The sequence below is a fragment of the Wasmannia auropunctata genome, unplaced genomic scaffold (assembly GCF_000956235.1).
Source record: "Wasmannia auropunctata unplaced genomic scaffold, wasmannia.A_1.0 LD336111.1, whole genome shotgun sequence".
Taxonomy (NCBI): Eukaryota; Metazoa; Arthropoda; class Insecta; order Hymenoptera; family Formicidae; genus Wasmannia; species Wasmannia auropunctata.
Window position 1 is genome coordinate 2,059,544 of NW_012026779.1, and position 13,428 is coordinate 2,072,971.

At 40.9% G+C, this 13,428-nt stretch overlaps 3 protein-coding genes and 1 long non-coding RNA gene across 9 annotated transcripts; 3 read left to right on the forward strand and 1 right to left on the reverse strand.

Moving 5' to 3' along the window:
* The first annotated feature begins 231 nt into the window (after positions 1–231).
* On the forward strand, positions 232–3,785 carry LOC105449218 (E3 ubiquitin-protein ligase RNF8-B-like). 5 transcript variants are annotated; one of them, XM_011688242.1, is made up of 5 exons: positions 232–817; positions 1,100–1,958; positions 2,097–2,525; positions 3,519–3,621; positions 3,698–3,785. In XM_011688242.1, exons 1-4 carry the CDS (start codon positions 713–715, stop codon positions 3,575–3,577), a joined length of 1,452 nt encoding a protein of 483 aa, XP_011686544.1. In that variant the 5' UTR covers positions 232–712; the 3' UTR covers positions 3,578–3,621; positions 3,698–3,785. The 5 variants fall into 5 exon arrangements, with proteins under 5 accessions (XP_011686544.1, XP_011686561.1, XP_011686552.1 ...); XM_011688259.1 differs by lacking the exon at positions 3,698–3,785 and adding an exon at positions 2,608–2,684 and having other exon boundaries at positions 233–817; positions 3,519–3,600; XM_011688282.1 differs by lacking the exon at positions 3,698–3,785 and adding an exon at positions 2,626–2,684 and having other exon boundaries at positions 235–817; positions 3,519–3,600.
* LOC105449210 lies at positions 3,576–5,126 on the forward strand. Its single transcript, XM_011688231.1, has 3 exons — positions 3,576–3,795; positions 3,882–4,437; positions 4,511–5,126. Exons 1-3 carry the CDS (start codon positions 3,662–3,664, stop codon positions 4,856–4,858), a joined length of 1,038 nt encoding a protein of 345 aa, XP_011686533.1. The 5' UTR covers positions 3,576–3,661; the 3' UTR covers positions 4,859–5,126.
* Positions 5,082–8,565, reverse strand: LOC105449198 (1-acylglycerol-3-phosphate O-acyltransferase ABHD5). Of its 2 annotated transcripts, XM_011688217.1 has the most exons (8): positions 8,370–8,565; positions 8,013–8,138; positions 7,768–7,847; positions 7,470–7,676; positions 6,781–7,116; positions 6,582–6,699; positions 6,313–6,499; positions 5,082–6,236 (listed from the first exon to the last, which is right to left on the reverse strand). In XM_011688217.1, the coding sequence occupies exons 3-8, from the start codon at positions 7,799–7,801 to the stop codon at positions 6,003–6,005; spliced, it is 1,116 nt and encodes a 371-aa protein (XP_011686519.1). In that variant the 5' UTR covers positions 7,802–7,847; positions 8,013–8,138; positions 8,370–8,565; the 3' UTR covers positions 5,082–6,002. The 2 variants fall into 2 exon arrangements, with proteins under 2 accessions (XP_011686519.1, XP_011686511.1); XM_011688209.1 differs by lacking the exon at positions 8,013–8,138.
* A 109-nt stretch (positions 8,566–8,674) lies between these two features.
* LOC105449192 lies at positions 8,675–9,221 on the forward strand. Its single transcript, XR_974310.1, has 2 exons — positions 8,675–8,854; positions 8,956–9,221. It is a non-coding gene; the product is annotated as an uncharacterized LOC105449192 (long non-coding RNA).
* The last annotated feature ends 4,207 nt before the right edge of the window (positions 9,222–13,428 follow it).

Sequence of the window (13,428 nt, forward strand, 5' to 3'; positions counted from 1 at the left end):
TACATATATGTATTTACAACTTGTTAGTAACTGCATTTTTATAGTTACCATGAGTGATTGATTATCCATAAAAATGATAAGAGTAGAAAAAAAAATTATTTTGCGACAATGATATTATAAGTATCTATATTTATTAATTTATAGAGCATTTGTATGATAAAAAAAAATCGATGATTTTAATAATGCATTATTCAACTGCATTTATGTTAACAATCACAAATTTATATCAATAATTCATAATATTGATACCCAATCATCTCCAGGCCCTTCGAGTCTCTTTGATGATCACGAAAATTTGTTCACGTCTCGTCGGTGGCGTTTCATTTTACATGAATGTCGCTTCTCTTCGCCAGATGACTCACCTGTCGATGCTAAAATATTCGCATCCATGATGTAAAAACACACCCGTGTCGCGTCTATGAATTCTATGCACATCGATAAATGCGTGTTCATCTTGCAATTTGCCGCATTCAAACAAGCTGAAACAAGCTGTTGCTGATTGTTGCAAAGGTTTGTTTTTTCTTGAATTAAACTTGATGACAGCGAGAGTCATTAGGACCATATCCTGAAAAGAAATTACGGGACAACTTAACAGCGTTTGTAAATCGACATCTAATGCGTCGCGAGGCAAAGTAATATACACGAACTCTATTATGTCGTCCGTAATTTTGATTTTGAGACGTAATTAAGATATTTATGATAAAATTAAACGATGGAGCAGCCCAAAAGAGCCGCACCTAACGAGGAGTTAAAAATTCTCGAACCGGTCCTAATAAAAGTCGGCACGGACGAACGGATTCACATCGATAAAAACGAGGTACGGAAACGCGCGATTGACACATAGAAAAATTCTGGTGCTCTCCATGTGTCACACAAGCCGACACAAACGTCATTCTATCCTTAGCATTTAATTAAGTAACAAAGGCAAAACGATGTGTTGGCTTGTGTCACCAAGTGGAAAGCACCCTATGTGATCCTAATTAATGTGTACGATAAATCATGTATTTTTCAAACGCATGTTATAGATATTTTTACAATGTTGCTCTTTATCAAATCCTTTGAACGTATAGGACATAATTTTTTTTCTCCTTTCGTACAGTTCAAGATCGGACGCGCAAGAGACAATGACGAGATTATATTGGATACCATGATCTCTAGAAAACACTGCGTCTTTAGATGTGAAGGCCAAGACGAATGGACGATAAAGAACTTAAGCTCTTCCACAACAATAATGGTCAACAATCAAATTCTGGCCACTGGCGAAGTACAAACTGTCCGTTCCGGTGATATCATACAATTAAGTTTTAATGAAACGTTCAAATATGTATTCACCCTTACCGAGACAGAGCACCGTGTTAAGAAGCCACGTATAGACGAAAAGATACTCGACTCTGTTTTGGTCAAGCAGAAAACTTTTGCCGAAAGCCAAGAAAGCCAGAGGAAAGAGTTGAGAAATAAGCTTGAGATAAAACAGAAGGAGCAAATCGTATTAAAGCAACAGCTCGAAGATCTGTTGTCGCAGCAAGCTATGGCTAAAGACGACAAGGAAAACTTGTTGAAGCAAATTGCAGTGTTGGAAGATAAGATAAAGGCGTGTAATACTCAGGAAGAGAATCTGAATAGCATGTATTCTCAATTATTGGAAAAGTTGGAAAACGAAAGGCTGCAGTTTGAGGCGAGGATAAACGAGGAGAAACAGAAATGGCAAGAGGCGTTAGAGATGAGTAAGCAAGAGAAGGAGATGTTGGAGGTAAAGATGAAAGATCAAATGGAGAAGTGGAGAGAGGAGCAGCAAGCGGAATGGAAGAAGATGATGGAGAGCAAGGTGAAGGAAGAGAAGGACATTCAGGCCCAGTTATTGAATGAGAAGATTATGTTAGAAGCGAAATTGAAAGAGACGGAGCAAGCCTTGAAGGAACAGGAAGCAAAAGCAGAAACTTCACAGGCAATATTGAATAGTATGTTCTAATAAATTTTACACAAATTTACAGATTGTTCCACATGTAATGCTATTTTTTTTTAATAGTGTGCTTTTCAATTAGAACTTCAAAACAATCATTTGCCATTACTGAATCGTTTGATCTTTTTTTTTTCAGTAAACGCAGATGAAACTGTCGCGAGTACATCGGAGTGTATATTCGTGAACTTGAACGGCGATCAGTACGAGGTTCCGCAATATGAAATAATAGACACGATAGATCTGACCGAGTTAAGTCAAAATATTCTAGAGACCAACATTAAGGAAAGCGTCCTCGGAAAAGTGAGCGACATAATGGATGAACAACTGACGTGCTCCATATGCTCGGAATTATTTGTCAATGCAACGACGTTGAATTGCGCGCACACCTTCTGTCATCACTGTATAAAATCGTGGAACAGGAGACGGAAGGACTGTCCCGTCTGTAGGAAGCCAGTAATATCGATGATTAGATCGTTAGTTCTAGATAATTTTATTGAGAGTATGATCGACAACTTGCCTCCCGAACTTAAAAACAAAAGAAAGGAACTTATACAAGAAAGGCAAGGTAAAGAGTTTTAATTATAATAATACGCTTTATATACATTAATGTAGCACTCCCTAAATTTAACTCTATTTAATTTGTCTGATCTGCACTTCTGTTTCAGCATCGGAAAAGAACAAACGACCGTAATTATAAAGCACAAGTCGAAACGCAAAAAGACGGGTACTGTAGTATTTTATTTTTATGTTATATCTTAAGAAGAATATTTACTGTTAATTATATCTCAAGAAGAATATTTATTGTCTAGTTAGTCAAACAATTTGTACACCGTGTTGGTGAAGTTTTGCTCTCTAAATACTCTCGAAAATTCAAGTTTTATTTTTATAAAAAAGATATCCTTTGAAACATCTTTTTTTTTATTTCATCGTTTTATTCATTTGCATTGTCCGTATATATGATAGGTAAAAATATGACATGTATGTATAATTAATGAAATATTTTTATAAAACGTTTTTCTACTTATTGTCTCACGTTTTTATACTTTATGTAGGCGTGCACAAAGACGTCCCTTACTGTGGTAATTGAATTAGCTAAACAATGTCTAACAAAAGTATACTTACATAATAATGCATACGAAAAATCAATAAAAAATTGCATAATTCGTGAAAAAATCAATTAATCGAGTCTTTAATATATGAAAGAGTGACAGTATGATAATCTTAATTTGCATTAGATTTTAGAAATATCTAAATCAGGGCTTTGGAATTTTCACAGTTAGTGCAGCCGCTTTTTATATTTGCCTTTTTTCTATTTTTGAAAATTTAAATTTTTGCATTTTTTACAATGTCAATATGTTCTGAAACTCATAAAAAAGTAAATCTAGTCGCATTGTATCTCTCTCTTTCCAACATATATCTATCATTTCAAATGCAAACATTTTTGAGGATTTCAATCAATGCAAACAAGTCTGATATATCGTCCTTTTATAATGAGTCTGCTTCACTTGCATCCCTTCATTGCACCTTATTTACTCTTTTTCTCTTTTTTTGTTCAAAGATCGAACATACATTCATTTCATTCATTCTAACCACAAAAGTGCGAGAAAGTGCAACTAAAACGAGCAGATCTATTATCAGCTGTTTACATACACCACGCACAGGTGCGTTTGCTGGAACCGGTATATTGTAGTGATTATTAAAATGCAGAGTGCACGTCCTTTTATTATGTACCTTCAGATATCCAGATGTATTAGTTCATCCAGCATATGCTCGAATTTCTATAGAGAGGGTAAATTCATGAAAAAAATAATGTATGGAAGTCGTAAATCGAAGAGGTAAGACGGACTGCTTGAGACAGATAAAAAGATGCACGCTTTAGACTTTTGTTAAATCCAATTTGCATATTTTTGTTTTGTTGCAGAAAATGGTACGACACAAACACAGAATTACGCAGTGTCGCGAGCGTCGATTCGACCGTTAAACCTACGCCTTCTAAGCATACGATACGCAGAATGATGATTCGAGATAAACTTTTCATGGAGCATATAACGGACATGATGTCGATGGGACAAGTGTCTGACATTTTAAAAGACGGCCTAGAGATTACCCATGTCAAGATAACTCCGGACTTCAAACACGTCAATGTGTACTACATACCTAATAACGACTCACTTGTCCTCCAGGAAGCGTTGCATAAGTGCGCCGGAATTATTCGGCACGAGCTGTCGCAGCTGCGTGTCATAGGTGTAGTGCCGCCTATCCAGTTCGTTCAAAACAAGCAGCACTTTACAGAGAAGGAAGTCGAGAAGAGATTGGCGATGATAAATTTCGAGGAAGAGAGTGAAACCCTGGGCGAACAAGAGCAATTGGATATTTCAATTGCAAATGCCGATTCCAAGACGGGTGAATTTTATATCAAATTGCCAGTAATGAGACACGACGTATTTGGATTAGATCATCACAGAATCACATCTCAGGTAATTTCTGTCTCTTATGTTTTTTATTGATAAAAGATAAATGCGTGAAATATATGTTAATTAATTATTACAGATTGTCAGTGCAATGTCCAAGTCGAAGAAAGCTTCGCAAAGACGAATGTTGGATGCGGATACGAGTACAGATGAAAACACTTGTGATCCGATCTCGAAAGAAGTCGAATTTGTAACCCGGAAAGAGCAGCAAAAGGTCTTCTCTGATTTTCTGGACAAAAGACGGAAGGAAGAAAAACTTAAACGTCGTGCGAAACAATTGGATAGACAAAAGTTGTTGAACACTTTTGAAGAGATAGATAACGAAGAATTTGATTACGAGAATGACGAGGATATCAACGACGAGTACCTCGATGAAGATATCGATAAGGAGTCCAATAATGAATTCAAGGATGAGACGCGAAAATGATTTCAACACGATTTGTTTACAGAGAACAATTTTTTATTCAACATAATACTAATGGGAGCTTGACTTTCTGTACGTATGTGTAGATATAATAAATAATTTATATTTATTAGTAATAAATTGTATTGTACAATATACAACAAAATCTTGCTATCAACTGTTCGATGAAAATATCGAATACATCCAATGAATTTAAGGATGAGACACGAAAATGATCTCAAAACAATTTGTTTCAGAAAACAATTTTTATTCAATATAAATATAATACTAATAGGATTCATTTTCTGTACATGTGTGTACAATAAAATAATTTATTAGTAATAAATTGTATTGTACAAAATATACATAAAATCTTGCTATCAGCTGTTCGATGAAAATATCTAATAACGAGTATCATCGAATTTAAGAATGAGATACAAAAATTGTTTCAAAACGATTCGTTTCAGAGAACAATTTTTATTCAATATAAATATAATACTAATAGGCTTGACTTTCTATACATGCGTGTACAATAAATAATTTATTAGTAATAAATTGTATTGTACAATATACACAAAATCTTGCTACTACCAGCTGTGAGATAAGACAATAACAATAACAAGAATGCTCACTCTTCACTAGTTACCTATGTTAGTAAAGCTAAGACTGTACATAATGTACAAACTTCCATTATGTAATTACACCTCGTACTTTTGTACTTTTGATCCCTTTTTGACTCGTTTGAATTTCTTAAAGCGCGCTATAATAGAGTTGCACATAATCTCGACGATTAAAAATATAAATCTTACTTACGGCAAGATCACACTATTCCTCTTAATATTTCCCGCGCATTTGCAGTAATACATTGTCATAATTTCCAAAATTGAAAACGTGTAAGTATTATATATTAATGATTTCGCGATATCTTAGTATCTACAGTCAATCAATTGACACGCGACCAACATCCGTCAGTTTACGCTCTTTTACGTTATCAATATTTATAAATTACATAAAGCTCATGTGTCACGACATAAACATACGTATTTGTATGTTAAAGATATCTTGCGGCATTCTTACATCACAATATGTGCTTACTTATGTTTCTTTGTACCAGTCAGCGAAACTGGAATGTCCTTTTTGGATGAGAATAATTGACTACATTTTTAAATTAAATCTTTGATTCTGTTGAGCCTGACGTATTCAGATTTTTTTCCTCTGATCTTCGCTCTTCGAACGCTTCATTTACATCCATATCTTGATCGTTTACGGGTTTGATGTAGGGACGTACATTTGACGATGTTAAGTGAGGTATCGAGTCACTTAAGGCGCATGCTTCCAATACGTATTTGTTGAAGGTTTCGCTTTTGTCCGCGTAAACATGATGACCAGCTCCGGTAATCACCTGCATAATAATTCATCTTATATAGACAGTTGCAAATTGATTTTGTATCTTGTGTGCGATTTAATTATTTTCCCACCTGAACATTAACATATGACGAAGATCGGAACTGTTTAATCATTTCACCAGCTGAATTGTCAACCCACGATCTACTGCCATAAAGTAACGTTATAGGTATATCATCGTTTAACTTATCCATCCGTTTAACAATTGGATTTTTTGCCCATCCGAAACCTTGCATCATCGCATGAAACGCGCTCTCGCCTCTGTGAATCGAGTACAGAATATTATATAGCGCGTTTAATAATATTTCTAAATACACCGAGATATTTACGGTATGCAACTTACGAAGGTGTCTGCGCGTTGCACTGATGTATATATTGCGAAATTACAGCAGTGTCATCCTTCAGTAGGGGAGAAAACTTCTTCACAATGTCAGGTCTTGTCTTTTCGATGAGCCACTGTCCTGCGATAAATATTTTCATTCAATAATGTGGAAAGAATACAATATACATTATTGCGTATATATGTTCACGGTGATACTAACCGAATGGTCCAGCGACTCTAACTGCCCAAAGAGGATTCAAGGGTTGTACCGCAAACGCTATAGCTTTAACCCAGAACGGTATATGTGCCTTCGTAACAATTTCTCTATCGGCTGGCCTCTCGGGAAAGCCCCATGGATCAGCTAGTATAAGGTGTTTCACTCTTTCGGGATATTGCATGGCGTAAGATGCCGCGAGAAAGCCGCCCATTGAGTGACCCAGCAATACAAAGTTCTCCAGCTGCATTTCTCTTCTCCACTCCTCCACAGAATGTACTAATTGCTCCTCGGCCTTTTGTGCTTCATTGCTAAAGACGGGTCTGCTACTCCTGCCAAATCCTAAGAATTAAAAATGTCAAGTGTAGCTGTATTAGAAGTGTAGAGTGATAAAAGTCATAGAAATTATTAATGAATGTTATGAATTATATTCGAATATTTTGCATCCAGTTATGAAAGGCAGATTCATATATCAAGTTATATGTTATACGCAACTACAAAGTTCAGCTGATTTGATTAGTCATGCAGATGAGTCATGTATTTGTCAAGAGGATAATGATAAAATAATCACAAAAGTAGAAAGAACTTAATTATTAGATTACGTTGCATTATGTTAATATAAATCAGATAGAATCACAGATAAAAAAAATTAAGCACTGGAGGGAATTTCGAGGCTGCTTTAAATGGTTTCTTACCTAACAAGTCTATGGCGTAAACTGGTCTCTGGGATGCAAGCGCGTCCAAATTTAAACACCATAGTGCTACTCCAGCTCCTAAGCCGTGTAGTAAAACGATTGGGACCTTCGGCGATTCCTCATTCAATGAAATGGTCCATATCTTATCCGCTGGTCCCACAACCGGCCCAATATCGACAAACCATCCTCGATACGCTGTTTTCAAGCCTGCATTTCGATTAATAATGTATATGTAAGAATTTCGGTCTAGCCGCAAGTTTAATCATAATATTAATACGATATTGTTTATCTCGCTTACACGACAAAATCTTCTTCTCTGCAGCACGTAACATTGTCGATGACGATCCAGACCAGCTAAACCATCCCCAAATCCAGCTGCTGCAACGATAAAATTACGATTATTTCCTTCTTGGCATTATGAGAACTAAGAAAAAGGAATCTTCTCGATTTATCCAACATATCGACGAAATTGAGATGAATCAGCGTTTGATAGCAATTTGTGTTAAGTCACGCTTCCGCATCGAGAGACAGGTACATACGTACGTAGCGAAAACGGTGTGTATTAATAGCCGTTATATCACAGTTTCCAATTATTACTCGCTCCTGCTCGCGCAATTCGCCACGTGCCACCGCAAAAGATCTATCGCGCGCGGTGTGGCCTTGAGATGCCTTAGAAAAAAAAAAAAACTAAAAATGTCTACCTTTCGAACCGTAAACACGATTCGCGATCACCTACACCGCTTTATTATGGTGTTCGGCTCGTTACTTTCTTCGCGCTACAACCCGCCGTCATCCTCGTTCTGCCAAATGACGTAACGTCGCGATACGATCGCGGTTCAAAATCGCGACGTAATCGACGAATCGTGACGGAATCTTTTCGCGCAATTCTATTTCGCTCACCTTTTCGCCTGGACGACTTCATGGTCTGCCATGGGTGCGAGGCGATGACGACGACGACGACGACGACGACAGTAACGACGACGGTGGGCTCCTCTTGCCGCTCTGCCGCCGCGAGCCGGGGCCCCTTTGTTGTCGGCAAATGCGGAAAAACACGCGTGTGCTGTAACGCGCGCGATACTATTATCTAGCAGAAGCGTCTGAATCTGAATGGACGGCTCGGGCGAATGCGTGGTTCCATGACAAGCGCGAGCCGCGAGCGGTGACGGGCAACAGCGGCGGCGGAGTAGGGAGGAATCAGCTGATATCAAAACGCGTGCGCGCGCGTGCATGCAAGAGCACACCGATTTCTGGAGCGTGTCCGTTCACGAGGGGACACGCTGCCGCGAGATCTCCTCTTCCTCTTGTTCTAGAGATCTTATCGAGGCCGAACTCACACTGACGACGCTCGGAAAAAGAGGTCGAACCGATTTAATTAATTCGTCGAGGTTTGTCACGAGCGCTTCTTTCAACACGAATCGATCGCTAGAAGATACTTTTGGAGATCGTCTTCCGCGCGATACTTACACTGATTCGCCTTTTTTTGCAGCAGGACTTTGTCGGGGGATAGAAACGTTCCGGAAATGGAAAGTTACCGATCAGTGCCTTGGATAATGAGAACTATCCTGCAGTGAGCGAAATGTCTGCAGCGATACGCTAGCGGTTTTCCAGCGGACTTCTAGAGAATATTACGGCAAATTGACGTCATCTGCGTCCGCATTAAGCTCCTGTTCCGCTAACATAATCTAACAACAGAAACAGGAGTAGAAGTTCTGCCATCCGTGTAACTATTAAAATGATAGATTTTGCTCGGTTTCCGCAGTGCCATCATTATTCTGTTAACAGATTCCGTTTTTTTTTCTCACTAAGTTCCTTATAAGCTTCTTATTAGCATCAGTAATATTAAACTGGTTTTTTTTCAGACTTAATATATTATAATAACATGTGCATGTTTTAAAAATTGAATATAGTAATCGGTTATATGTGATTTAAAAGTATAAAGATAAAAAAATAAAACATTCACAAAAATTATTAATATACTTAAAATCTCAGTCGGAAATATCAACATTTATTTATTTTGTGTTATATAAACAGGTATTTATTTTATTATATATTTCTATCGATATTCTATTCTCGACAAAAGCAACACTTGTTCATATACATAGCTGGCTATGTTCGAGGAGCGTGTTATCACAGCTATTGCATCATTTTATCTTTTTACGTTTAATCGACGATAAAGATAAAATGACACAATAGCGCTGGTAACGCGCTGCGATGAATTTGACTATCTGGATATAATACATACACATACATATCTGCATGCGCATTTCTCTGTAAACCACGTGTACCGTCGTGCGTGCAACCTGCATGCCGTTACCCGGCACGCGTTTGTTACGTTACGATGTGAAGGACATATGTGAAGGTGTGGGCGAAAGGAAGAGTTCGAAGTTACCGATCCGAAACGCTAACCGAGCTTCCTGCCGTGTTTCACTCTACCGTTTGCATTATAGAGGTGGAGCTACGTTCTGGAAAAAAAAATGCGGTTCCACCGACAGTTCGGACCTTCGGACCGCCCGCGCTCGCTCTTCCCTATCTCCTCTCATTTTAAGAGGATTAGAGGAAGATTAGAGAAAGAAAGAGAAAGGGGAGACAGCGCCGAAGGATATCGTGCCGGATATCAAAAATAAAGAATGGAGAATCTCGTGAGCGTGAACTGTCGACCTCCGGGGTCGATAGAATACCGGCGGGACCTCCGTCGGCTCCGCCGTATATCCGGCATGGTTTCGAGGCGATGAATCCGGACCGGATGCACAACGCGATTCTCAAATCTGGAGCGTCGGCGAATGACGCGACGCGACTCCGCCGTCGGGCTCGCGACGCCTGCACGCAACGAACGTGAGAATTGCATCGCGCGTTTCCCGTTTCGATTATATATACTTTCTCCTGCATGCTCGATTCCGAGACGTACGTCTCTCGAGATTATAATTGTCCGAAAATCGCGACATATATATGTATACGAACGATGTCGATCGAGCGGCATTTCCGACGTTTGAAAATCGTCATCGTCCGATTGACGTGGCGAGAATGCACATCGGTTCAAAGGTCGCGTCTTCACATATACAGAGTGTACATATCAATGCAGAATAAAAAAAGGCTGCAGCGCGCCGATAACGCGCCGCGAATCGACGCGAGGCCTTATCGCGCCGGCAATCGCACGCGCGCGCGGCATATGTTATTGTTAAGGTCGAAATAAAAGGCCCGATAGCGCGAGCGAGCGCGAGCAGCCGGTGCAGCCGCCCTCGTCGAATTAGACTTCGCCTCGGTTATCGCGCTCGTTAATTGCGCGTCCATTACTACTCCGTCGCAAATACTGACCAACTTAATCGTGCGTCGCGCGACCTGTACCAGCTTCAAATCTGAACGCACAAATTCCACAAACACAGTCTCCAACGAATCATCTCCATCTCAGCCGTATAGCTACGCCGAACTTGATCGGATGAAAAGAAAAAACGGTCAGTACAAATACATAAAATACCTAAAAGAGATAAGATACAAGCGAGAAAGCTAGTTGAGACAACATAATCTTTCGATGTTTCTCATATTTTCAGCGTTTCCTGAAAGAACCGCACAAATAGAGTACACACATCTATATCTCTAGACGTCGTCCTCGTTGAAATATAATTCTCGGAAAAATCGACGACAGATAACGGACAGACGTAATAATCGTTCGCCCGCGTTTTGTTTACTAAATAACGTCACAGAGGCGTCCTTCCCCGTCCCCGTGGGGGGGAAACGAAATCATATCAGTCCCAAGATTGACTCAAGATAAGTGCATCGTTGACGCAAATGCTGAGCGAGCTGTTGCTTAAGTCGGCGACCGCGCGTAATATGTATGTAACTGGTCTATATCGGCAAGACGTATGCACGCGGTCGCGCCCCGCACCTTTCGCATGATTAATAATTGCACGGTACGCCCGGTACCGGCTTGACAATACGAGGCGGCGCGTGCAACGCTGCTCGCCATTGTCTCGCGAGGCGGACGCGCCACGCCGCGAGTTTACCGTAAGATCAATTAACGCCGATGACTCCGTACGCTCCCTCCGCCCGCGCCTTCACGGTAATTTTGCGAAAATTATAGGAAACGCCCCGCGGCACTCGGCGAGAAATTGTGAGAGGGCATATATATATATGGCGAATTGGCGAAGCTTTAGGGAACTACGGACGCATTCGGGAAAAAAATATGCGCCACGTGTACCGATCGTCTGCGATCGCCACGAACGATATTAGTAATAATAATAAAAGAAAAATAACAATCAACTAGTAGATTAATATTTCAGCTTCAAAGCGCAAGGCTATTATTTAACGAGTCAGTTTTTTCGAAGATAACAATTGTTGCGATTAACACGAAGTGACGGAAATAACATAAGTGGGTATGCGACGACGTAGATAAATAAGCATTTCGGAAGAGAAGAGGCATTTCTCTGTTACATCGCGCCCGAAGATCTCGACAGAAAAGCTCCGGGCACTTTTTGCCCTCTCGACAATATAAGCCATTCATCCCAATCAGCACATCCTCTCATTGCACTCGCGCATGATTCTCATTACCCAGTCCAATTGTTTCGCGAATTCAGCCAGCCGCACGTACAACGGCTATATAGTCTCGCCGCAGATCGCGACGTTCCATTGTCGCGCGATAAACGCGCGACGATTGTGACACCGGGGGAGGGGGGGGGGGACGCGGTTATCTGCCGCGTCGAATGATCCTAATCATGCGCGTCGTGCGTTCATCATTACAATGTAGTTGCGGAAGTACAGCATATTAGAAATGCGCGTTATATATACGCTGGGCAAAAGCGTGCCGCAGACGTGTGCAGACATCTGTTTCTGTTGGCGCGATTATCCGATTCCGGTACGTGCAGATGCACCGATGATCGGAAGATCGCTCCGACATTAAAAGCCCGGCGATAATTCGCGTTCGACGAAGATCGCGGTTACGCTATGTATGTAGCGTGTGCGACGCGGTCACGACGTTGCCAGACCGCAACGGGGGGGAACGAGACAGAGTACTATAGTCCGATTCGTTCCGAGTCTCGTTATTTGCGGGCGATACGTGTAACGATCGTGCGAGCTGGAAACGCAGTCGTCGATTTCCCGAGCGCGAGCGACGCGACGCCGCTCCTCGCGGTATCGGCTCGGCTGGCGTCTGCGACGATCAAAACCGGGAGGTGGAGACATATGCGGTGGAACTTCGCATTTGGCGAGGCGTGTGTTTCTCGTTAAATGAAGGAACAAACGGACGGACGAACGGACGCACGCAGGATGCGCACGCACGCACGGACGCGCACGCGTGTGTGGGAGTGCGTGCGTACCGTGCTTGCGTGGAGAGTAACATATACATACATGCACACGCACACTGTGCGTGGCGTAGGAATACACGTCCGTTTCGGGCGTCGTCTGCTGGGCACTACTTTTCGGCTACTCTGCCACGGTCCGTATTAGATACGATCCGCCCGAGAAGCGAAGGATGAGCGAATTTTCAGGGCCGCGAGAGGGACCGGCCCGGCGGACGACCGGACGGACGGCGAGACCTCGGTATACGAGCCAATACGAGCGATCATGACAAATGGATCGTGCGAACGATCCGTCGTTATGTCGCACGAAATGAATTTCCTACGACGCAGTTCTTATTCCTCGCGTTTCATATTGTAACTTTCCGTTCTACACGACGTTTCGGATTTATTCGACGCAGGATACGAGTTTTGCAGCTGTCGCTCGGCTAGTCGTATCGCATCAAAGCCCGTAATCGCTATCGCCACTTTTTCATCAGCGATTAATCGATATTATAATTGAGGGATTGACGGGTATTAATTGATATGGAACGCGATTAACACGAGATATTTCGATTGCATAACAGTTATGCCGCCAATAAGTTACATCTAACGATAAGAATTGTCTAACATATAGTTAAACTTAATAATATTGTTAATTTATTGCATACACAAGATTTCTGACAAGATAATTA